General features: G+C 41.4%; 1 protein-coding gene across 1 annotated transcript; it reads left to right on the top strand.

The window, feature by feature from the left end:
• The first annotated feature begins 3,604 nt into the window (after positions 1-3,604).
• On the top strand, positions 3,605-4,807 carry LOC144704503 (uncharacterized). Its single transcript, XM_078576947.1, has 4 exons — positions 3,605-3,791; positions 3,837-3,915; positions 4,187-4,359; positions 4,500-4,807. The coding sequence occupies exons 1-4, from the start codon at positions 3,605-3,607 to the stop codon at positions 4,805-4,807; spliced, it is 747 nt and encodes a 248-aa protein (XP_078433073.1).
• The last annotated feature ends 5,741 nt before the right edge of the window (positions 4,808-10,548 follow it).

The following is a 10,548-nucleotide window of genomic DNA, read 5'->3' as shown; positions in this document are numbered from 1 at the left end:
CTTTAAAATTAAAATATATTTTAATCATGAAAATATTTTTATCAAGATGATGAAATTGCAGTTTCATAATGTAACATAGTGTTAATAATAAATATGATTTTTTCTTGAATCCGATACAATGTACAACATTATGCATCAATTATCCATGAAACATTGAATTAAATGAAATCACCATGAAAGTATAGCTGTGTAAAAAATTATTTATATTTTTATACTTTAATACAAACCAAAATTAACTTCCTTGAGCTCAACTTTTAATCTTCTAAAACTTCTAGACCACATAGATAGGTGGATTTATTAGCACTTATCAAGTAAATTCAGAGAACAGGAGAAACCTAAGACATGGACTGGACCAACGGGGGAGACCCCAACTATAGAAAGAGATTTTCAACACCCAAATCAAGCATCTTAGTAGCCCATGACTTTTGTATGATTTCATGATTTCATTTTATGAGTTTTGTATAATTTTCCATGTGTTACAAATTTTCCAAATCTAGATTAACTAACTAGATGTGAGAAGGATATCATATAATATTGAACCTTCAACCGTTGGGCATTAAATAAAGTTAGATTTGGATCATTTCATAGATATTTAATAACATGTTTTAGTATGTCAGCTAAATGAAATCTTGAGATTTCAGGACCAGAATTGTGCATTCTTTTGCAGGAACCATTACATCAATAGATTCAATTTGAGATCAACTGCATAGCGGAGTATCAAATTGAAAAGAGATCTAAAAAATGAAAGCATAGATAAAACAAAAATATTTTTTCTTCCAGATATTAAATCTGTGATTTATATGTTATTTGAAGGAGTCTCTTCAAGCCATTCAGATGTTTGACATATAGGCATATCCACATGATCTTGAAAGGGCAGGATTATCCTCTTCTTTTCTTCTAGTTGGAATCTGATTTACTTAAGATTTAGTCTCATTGGAAGTGATGGCCAAGAAGAGGAAGACAAGAAAGTGGAGAACACTAATAAATGACTTTCAGGGGCATCAAATGAGGGCGTCCCCTCTATTTTCAATATTTTAGATTTTTCATAAAAACATACCTGAGAAATTTTAATAGAAGTCCCCCGTAAAGTTGAAAATTTAGCAAAGGACTGCAGACATATAGTATATCTACCAATGTCTAAAGACTTTGTGTGTGTGACTCTCAAGGCCCATGTATTATTCTACTGAATAACACTAACGAGCCAAAATGTTTTATTAGAAAAACCTTCTTAATTATATATCAATACTTGATTTAAAACTAATTGGTTGAGTTCTCAGGGCATGGGGTGCCAAGCTATAGCTCATGCTTTAGAAGATATAACTGATTATGTCAACTCTCTCATGTAACCTTTACCATCATAGCTTACTATTTAAATATTATCTTTCATCTTCAAGGTAATATTTAAATAGTAAGAAATGATGGCATCGGTGTGTAGGCTGCGGCTCCGTGCAACATTGGCGAGCGCACATCCACTTTGGCAACGGTGCCCACGCCATGGTAAACAGGGGCTGCAGCATCTGGCGGCGTTGGGATGCCATGATGGCAGCACGGACTGGAAACATCACGCCAACCATAGTAGAGGACAGCAACTTGCAGGATCAGTGTGCGGCAACTCCCGTAGTGCAACTCGGATATGTATCCCAGGCCGAGTGAGAGCAGGGACAATCGTTAAGTTGGTAGTGCGAGCGCGCGGGTGGTCAACAGGAGTCAACCGAGTGATTCCTGGGCGTGTGTGAACACAGCTATTGCGTTTGCGCGGTAATGGAAGCACCCTACACGCGGCGCAATACTGTCACGATGCAACAGGGCACGTGAAAAACACCGAAGGCGTTGCACAGCCATGCCCGTAAGGGGATTCTTGCACCGGTGGGGACACATGCAGGCCAGTCAAGAGGGGGACAGGAAGCATCAAACATCCGACAACAAAGAATCTCCTCGGCTTCTTCCCCTCTGTTCCTTTCTGCTTTCCTCCCTTCTCTTCCTTTTCTTCCTCTTTTCTCCTTTTTCTCCTCTCGGTGAGACCAAGTGAATGAGATTTCCTTCAAAAAATAAAACCTGGTCTAAGTTCGGCTAGGGCACCATGGTGCCCCTTTATATAGGGGCACGATGGCCCTTACTAAGGGTAGGGGTGCCCTTAGTAAGGGCACAAGTGCCCTTACTGGGGGGGGGATTATACATAGGACCCCCTTTTCAACAAAATAAAAAAGGACATATGTTTGAAGTGTACATTGATGATATGGGACGACACAACACGCCACGATACGAACATGTATGTGACGCAACAAATACCAACACGACGCAAACGAAAACACAAACACAACTAAATGAAGAAGGTGAAAAGAAACCAAAACATGAGAAAGATACTGACATGATTTCACTTGGGATACTCAAACTTGGGTGTCTTCACTAATGCCTTGGCATGTCGATTGGCTAGACATGACCCAACGGATGTCGACGATGATGATGGCAGGTCCGATGACGTCTAGAATGGAGTAATGTGGCACACTCCATCACATGTCCCTCTGTCTTTATGGTGTGATGCCATCCTCACTGTCACATATCTTCAAAATCATCTTCCCTCTTCAGCACTCAATGGCGACATCCTACTTCATCGTCTTCATCCCAACTCCACTCTTTTCCTTTACCTCTGCGAGTGTTTGGATGTGTTGCCTTCGTCTAAGATCACTCACCCTATTTGTCTAAATTTGCCCCTCGTGCAAAAAGGGAATCTTCATCAGCTACTCCGGATGCAAAAAGGGTATCAGATTCTCTCCCCACATGCTGACTTCCATTATTTCAGCGGATGTGACATTCCATGAGGAGGAGTCTCCCTTCTTTTCTCCAGAAATGGCTCCTCCTCGTGTTCCCGTAACAAATCCAGCGGGCTTCTCTCCTCTGTTTGATATTACAAATACCCCCCCCCCTTCTCTTCTCATCTGTCCATATTCTACTTCATTGGCTTCCTCTCCTTCATCCTCGGCTAAGCCCCCTTCAACGACGCCAAATGCAGATACGCTGACCTTTGATGGTGACTCGATCACGGCCTCTCCAGCCCTAGTACCTGCCTCTTCATCCTCAGATCCATCTCCATTCGTTGATGACCTTCACCTCCCCATTGCCTTGCGCAAAGGTATGCGTACATGCATTCATCACCCCATCTCTAATTTCCTTGGATATGATTGCCTTTCCCCCTCCTTTCACACCTTTGCCCTATGTGTGGCCTCTGAGTTATTACCAAGGATGTATGATGAAGCCGCATAGGTACCTACGTGAAAGCCGCAATGGATCTTGAAGTCCATGCACTCGTTTCTCGAGGCACATGGACCTTAGTCCCTCACCCTTGAGATGCCAATACTGTCACTTCAAAGTGGGCGTTCACGGTGAAACACAATCCTGACGGTCCATTTCCAGATACAAAGCTCGATTGGTCACTCACGGCTTCACATAAGTCTATGGGATTGACTACACATAGACATTCTCTCTAGTCGTATGTCTAAATTCCATTTGTGTGATCCTCTCTTTGGCGGTTAATCATGCATGGAGTATGCATTAGCTGGATGTATCTAATGCTTTCCCATATGGTGATTTGGAGGAACATGTGTTCATGGAGCAAACTGCAGGGTATGTTGCTCTGGGGGAGTCATCCAAAGTGTCTCATCTACGGAAAGTTATTTATTGTCTGAAGCAGAGTCCTCAGGCGTGGTTCGCCAACTTCGGTGGTCTTCTCAAAACCTTTGGTTTCACTCCGTGTCAGGTCGATCTCACTATGCTCACCAAACGCACACTTACAGGTATTATCATCAGTGTCGTCTATGAGGATGATATGCTAATTACAGGTAGTGACACCGTGGGCATTCAGACCACCAAGGCCTATCTCCAACAACACCTTAGTCTTCGTGACTTGGGAACTCCTCGGTACTTTCTTGGCATTGAGTTCACTCATCAGGGCGATAAACTCTCACTCTCCTAACGCAAGTATGCTCTGGATATACTTCAAGAGATGAGACTTCTGGGGTGCAAGCCTATATCCTTTCTCATAGAAGCCCATCCCTCATTCTAGGACACCTCTTTACCACTCCTACCTCATGCTGACTAGCATCGACGACTTGTTGGAAAGCTCATCTATCTGACAGTGACATGTCCTAACATTGGGTATGTGATTATTGTTCTTAGCCAGTTAATGCAGGAACCACGTCAAGTTTATTGGGCAGAAGCTTTACGAGTACTTGCTCACATCAATAGTGCACCTGGGCGAAGGCTTCTTTATTGAAGACATCATCACCTTCGCATCGAAGCTTATTCAGATGTATCATATGCAGCTGACCCAGGGGATAAAAAATCCACGATTGGCTATTACAGGTACGTTGGCGATAATCTGATTACATGGTGCTTTAGGAAGAAAAAGGTGGTATCCAGTAAGGAGTCCGAGTATCACGCCATGGCCTCCATAGTGTGAGAGATGGTACGGCTAAAGTTTCTGTTACAAAAGCTTGGCGTAGCGGCTCCGAAACCTATGCCGATGCACTATGACAACCAAGCTGCAATCTTCATCGCTAAAAAAGAAGTGTTCCATGAGCAAACCAAGCATATTGAGGGGGACTGCCATTATATTCGTGACAAAGTAATGGCAGTGATCATATTGACTCCATTTGTCGCATCATCCCAACAGCTCGTGGATGTCTTCACCAAGAGCTTGTTGGGCATCTCCAAGGACGGGATCAGCACCAAGCTAGGCATGTTCGATTTATATGCTCCATTTGTTCAAGTTAAACAAGCCTTAGTTTGGATCTATGTAAGTGGGCTCTAGCCCACATTCATCTCTCTCTCTCTCTCTCCTCTCTCTATTACTATTCTTCCCTCAACGTGAATGTGATCACATCATGACGTAATTTTCTACGGTAACCATGTAGATGATAATAAATTAAAAGATCTCAGATTGCTGAACCATAGGTCATAGAATCCTAATATCATATATTTTCTTTGATAAGTTAAAGAGAAAAATGAATACCTTATGAGAATTATTTCGTCTAACGTCAACTGAATTATTGAATAAAATCATTCAAAATATTATTTAGTATAACCACACAATTTTAAATTAATTTTATAACTACAAATAACTTTCAAAATACAATTTCTAAATATGTCATACTAAGATGATTGATTCTATCTACAAGAGCCCACATAATGATACATGAAGGTTTTGACGTGATTACACAACTTTGAATTTCATTTGGTAGTTATCAAGCCATGCCGTACTGTAGTATGAAATCAATAAAATTAGATGTGAAATTAAAACTCAGAAAGATGCAATACCTGAGAATTAAGGTATTTATAATTAGTAAAACATTTGGTAAGCCATAAAAGATACCCAGTATGGTAGCTTGATTCTTATATGCATGATGGTTGATTTTAAATTCATTTATTTATTACATTTATTTCTTATACGGACTGATATCGCTGTGTCTTTTCTCACATTACACCCAACAAGTAAATATTATGAAAAAATAATAATTTAAAGGAATAACAATATAAAGTGGTGTTATTACTTGGTCGGTGGTATAAAAATCTGACCATTGTAGAATAATCCCAACTAATAACATATTAATTCATTCAATGAGAAAAATATAAGCATTATCGATATGACGACAAATACCAGAATACTATATCAAAGTTAAAACAGAGTAGGAGACAATAAATTAAAATATCAAATACTTGAATTAGTAAATTTTTTTATTGAGGTATGGAAAGATAGCTATCGAATTACTTTGTTCACTCGCATTCCACAGAGTGAGCACAATCTTGAATGGCATGGATGGAGTGAGGTGCATATCGTTCAATTTTGGTGTGAACTTCGGATGAGAGAGCGTAGTGGAAAACCAATTTGATAACATCTTCAGTTAATATTGGCAGGTAATTCACCAACTTTTCAAATTCCCAAATGAGTTCATCCACCGTCCTTCTTGTTGCAACTGGTCAGATGCTTGTTCTTGCTCAAGTTCAAAACGACCCAGAAACTGACTCTGAAAATTTGCCCATGTAGGGAGCGTGGTACGATGATCTCTATAGTGGAACCACTCTGCTGTTCACCCCCCAAACATTGTGTAATCACTTGGAGGCACTCTTCATCTTCCGTCGCGTACCAATGAAAATGCTGTTCCACAGGGTACGCGGTCGCCTATGATGTGAATCTGGGAGTGGATGCTGGTGCCCCCGCTTGGGTTTCACGCTGTAGTCGCTGTCATCAAAGTCCTCAGGTGTGTAGTTGGCTTCATGTGGATGGTGTTCCCTGGGGAAACACTCTCCCATAGCCTGGTGCAGCCAACCATGAGTGGGGGGTCTCTGTTACTCAACAAAACCATTTTCTGTCCCCCCAATCGGGGCGTTTGCTTCCAATGAGGAGAAAACATTATCTGCCAGGAGTGCCGAGAAGGGGCGGCTAATGGTCCATCAGGAGGGATGAGAAAAGTCTGCCCTCCTTCACTTGGCTTTTGCTCAACTCTGCCCATAGGGTGTGAGCTGGATGAGGTCAGTCCCGCAACATTCAACGATGGATGTTTTGTGCTGGGATCCCGTGAGGGATTCGGTGCTGGGAATAGCCGTGCGTGTTGCTTCAATATCTCTTCTTGGGCGGTGAACTGTGCTTCAAGCAAACTCATTCGGTCTGGCGTTACCTCCTGTGTAGGGACAAGCAAGATTGTTCCAAGAAGATTTGTGGCGGACAACGAGCGCTCGGCGTCTGCGGCTACCACTGCCTCAATCTTTGCAGCCCTCGGTGTCATCTCGTGTTGATTGTTTGAGGATGCCTTGCTCTGATACTAGTGTTGCGCTCCTCTATCCCCAAACCATATTTATATCCATGAAGAAACTCCCTCAAGACAAAAGAGATAGGAGGGTTCAACGAATATTAGGGTTTTTCGTGACACGGGTGAGAACAAAAAGGGACAAGAGGGTGATGGGGAGAGGAGCATCTTCCAAATAATGGATAATAGCTCGCCTGAGTGGTGCCCCATTGGGTAAGCCCCTAAATACGTGAAGGGAGAAGCAGATTAGGTCACGAACAAGGGCGAAAGATGAGAAGAGTCAAAGGGAGACCAGGGAAATGATGTACCCACAATTTACTTCCTGCATCCTTTACTCTCTGCTGGGCTACTTGTACCCATATCCTGACAGTTCCTTTGATACATTCCAATGCAAACAATATCAGAACCATTCACCCATTTCAATCGTTTGACAACCAAGTCACAATTTATAGCTTATCACGGCTATTTTTCTCATTTTCTAGAAAAACAAGTCAAAATAATATATGAAAGCTGTTGGGTTCTAGAGACCTTGACATGGATGAACAAATGAAAACGATATGCAGCGGAAGACTTGAACGAATCAAACGACAACAACAAAAACATTAAACAAAGTACCTTTCCACGGATCGCATTCGTGATTTTTTGGATCCCGGAGTGAGCCGATTCGAGCTGCTCACGTGTGCAGCCTCTAGATGTATCCACGCGGTCCTCGACACGTCGGATATCATCCTTCTCATTGACAAGCCTCATTCTTTCTCTATCGACGTTGTTACGTCGTCCCGATCACATCGGGGAGGGAGAGGGGGTGTTGGGAGATGGGAGAAGAAGGGAAAAGGGCCTTGAACAATTCTGGCCTGGGTGAATTTCGTTCATGGCCTTCCCCTATTTATACTGTGGTTATTTTTATAAAACCCTCAAAATTAAGTATATCTTTCGACGTCCAAAAGACCATTCACGTGTGACCGTCTAGGGCCATGTATCAGTCTAGTTAATGACTCTAGCGGCTCAATAACCTTTATTGGCCTTCAAAATTAATTAACTATATCATCATATTAATTAATTAATGTCAGATCAATTTAACCCAATCGATAGGTCGACTCTCTAGCACGTGGGGTGCTAAACTACACCTCGTGTCCTAGAAGATACAAAGGAGTGTGTATCGACTCACTCATGGAACTAGTTCCTCATCAGTTACCGTGTATGTATAGTCCCTCATCCACTTGATGGTCTATGGATGACTTCAGGTACGGTCAATTGTCAAACCCTAATCGGACATTTGAGCTAGTATTAATGCATTCGTAAATCATCAGAGAGCTATTCTCTGATATTTCACTACCTTGGCCAAGGACTTTGTTGCATTGTCTTCCTTGAGCTGTCACCTCTTATACCGAGGGTGGGCGATCCCATCTTGACCACTCAATCACCTTTGTGAACTTTTTGATGCACCCAAACTAAGAACGTTTAGAATCCCATGATTAGGGACTCGTAGGTCATTGTCAAAGCACAACTATCCATCCATAAGACATCTTTGGTGTCTCAGGTCTAAGGACCACTTACACAACCGTGACATGAATCAACCTGATTGACAATGTGGTATAATACCATTCAGGGATTCGTACGGATCAATTCAGTGAACTCTTTCTGTTAAAGAGCACCCATTGTCTTTCCTTAGTGTCTCCACACTAATGGCTACGAGACTGACCCTAATCATCATATGAGTGAGGCTAGATAGTGCTATTCTATCTGGATACTTCAATGTCCTTCTCACGTATCCTTTGAATAGGAATGTTTAGAACACATTGTGAAAGACTAGTGATCTCTATATTACGATCTCATCATAATTCACTAAGTCCGATCATGTATTCATGGACTTCATTATACGCATCACATGTGCACTATAATTAATATGTTCTATTAATGAACATGAAACGAGATGTGGAATGTGTGATTGGCTTGCCAGCCACATATATTTTCATCAAAAGCAAAGTTTTCATTGTGGTGTTTTTTCAGCCTGATTCTAACTGTGCTTGTAAAAATATCCTAGATAGAGAAAGTTGATGTGGGGAGATGCGCAACTTAACTTTTCTGGGGTTTCATTGCACAATTAACCTTGATGTGGGGATGCTCAAAACAAGTAGGATTCCTCAACCGTTTAGCCAAACTTCTCTTATACATCTTTTGAAGTTTGGATCTGTCATAATTCATTAAAAAAATGTATGAGAGAGATATGTATTTACATGTCAATAAATACTAGAGCGACAGATAGAACCTGAATTTAACATGTGTGGGTGAGAGATAAGTCCAACTCACAACATTCAACCATTTAAAGAAGGCCTTGATAGTGTTATGTGGATTCCTCGAGCCGATCACTTAGACAAATTCTCATGAATTAAAACTGTTCAAGAGATAATTCAATCTCAATTAGAAATCCCAAGAAAAAATGGTTACCTTCGATTTTACATTTTTGTAGCCGGTCAGGAAGAGGATTGTCTATACGGTCTTAGATATGACCACGACTCCCGATCATGTTGAAGCCGGCCAAAGATAGATCTTGAAAATAAAATAAGTATACACAAATTTAAATAATTTAATATAAGCTTGGAAAAAAAACTATGTTGAGCACCTTGGTCTTCTCATACTTCGTCTGGACTACATGGGCGATTGCGTGTTCTTCGTGCCTTTCGACGTAATGAAGATTCTGGAAGCACTTCTCATAGGCCTGCCCATCATGAAAACCACTTCATAATTTGATACTTCAGCATAATGCAAACTATTCTTTTTTTACTTACATAATGGGCGATATGGTTTTTGAAACAATGCATATAGGAATATGTTAAAGAAACTAGGCGTTAGACTAGCAGTTAGGAGTTTTGTACTGGGCCACTTGTGTTTCAGCCCAATATTATGTATAAATAAATTCTGTGCCCTAAACGGTGACTGCCTGGGCGTTTATTTTTTCATTCTCGATTTCTATCTTCTTGTCTGAACTTCTCCACCATCTGGTTCTCGACCTAGGGTTTTCTACTTCTGTCATGGTATTAGAGCTACGGTGAAGACGAGCAAGACTACCACGCTGAGCTGGATGGCTCCATCTTCGCGTCTCTGAGAGAAGATCGAACGGGGACCTCTAGCTATTTCCCTCTCTTGGGAAGTCTCTCCTGACTAACTGGGAGTACAGGGTTGACGGGATCTCCACAAGCTTCTCCTTCAAATGTCTCACTGCTAAAACTATCATGTGCACTTGCTCCATCTTTATTCTCTAATTGTGGTGCTACTTCTACTGTTGCTGATCTGATGGCTAAGGAGGAATACCTATCTTCTTCTGGGGTAGATCTGGGTGTATCCCATGCTCCCATAGGGGACAAATCGTACACCCAGCTCAATGAAATTTGTTCACTGTTCATATCTTGTACCAGTGGGAGAAATATATCAATCGCACACTCCGAGCAAGAGGTCAACATCACCACTTGACTGATGACCCACCTCAGGAAACAGATCCAAAGTATTTAAAGTGGAGATGTGAGGAGGACATTCTCTTCTCCTGGATTTTAGATTCCATGATCTCTGAGTTAGTGATTCCTACACAGATTATGTCACAGTTAAGGAAATTTGGGATCCTACTCAACAACACGCTATGCGAGATGACGAATCATTTATAGCTGATCTTGTAGATCGTTCAATGATGCTACTCCAGGAAAACCAGACTGCTTTAGAATATGCTAATGAGCTTCAATATGTGTTGATTTCT

This window comes from Wolffia australiana, chromosome 6 (genome assembly GCF_029677425.1).
Source record: "Wolffia australiana isolate 7733 chromosome 6, ASM2967742v1".
NCBI lineage: Eukaryota > Viridiplantae > Streptophyta > Magnoliopsida > Alismatales > Araceae > Wolffia > Wolffia australiana.
Note: the sequence above shows the minus strand (reverse complement) of the source record. Positions and strands in the feature narration are given on the sequence as shown.

Excerpts from the sequence above, each read along its gene's own strand:
- LOC144704503 (XM_078576947.1), top strand. The coding sequence starts at position 3,605 with ATGGAGCAAACTGCAGGGTATGTTGCTCTGGGGGAGTCATCCAAAGTG. Across the intron at positions 3,792-3,836 it reads CACCAAACGCACACTTACAG|GTAGTGACACCGTGGGCATT; the intron begins GTATTATCATCA and ends TGCTAATTACAG. Across the intron at positions 3,916-4,186 it reads CGTGACTTGGGAACTCCTCG|GAACCACGTCAAGTTTATTG; the intron begins GTACTTTCTTGG and ends CAGTTAATGCAG.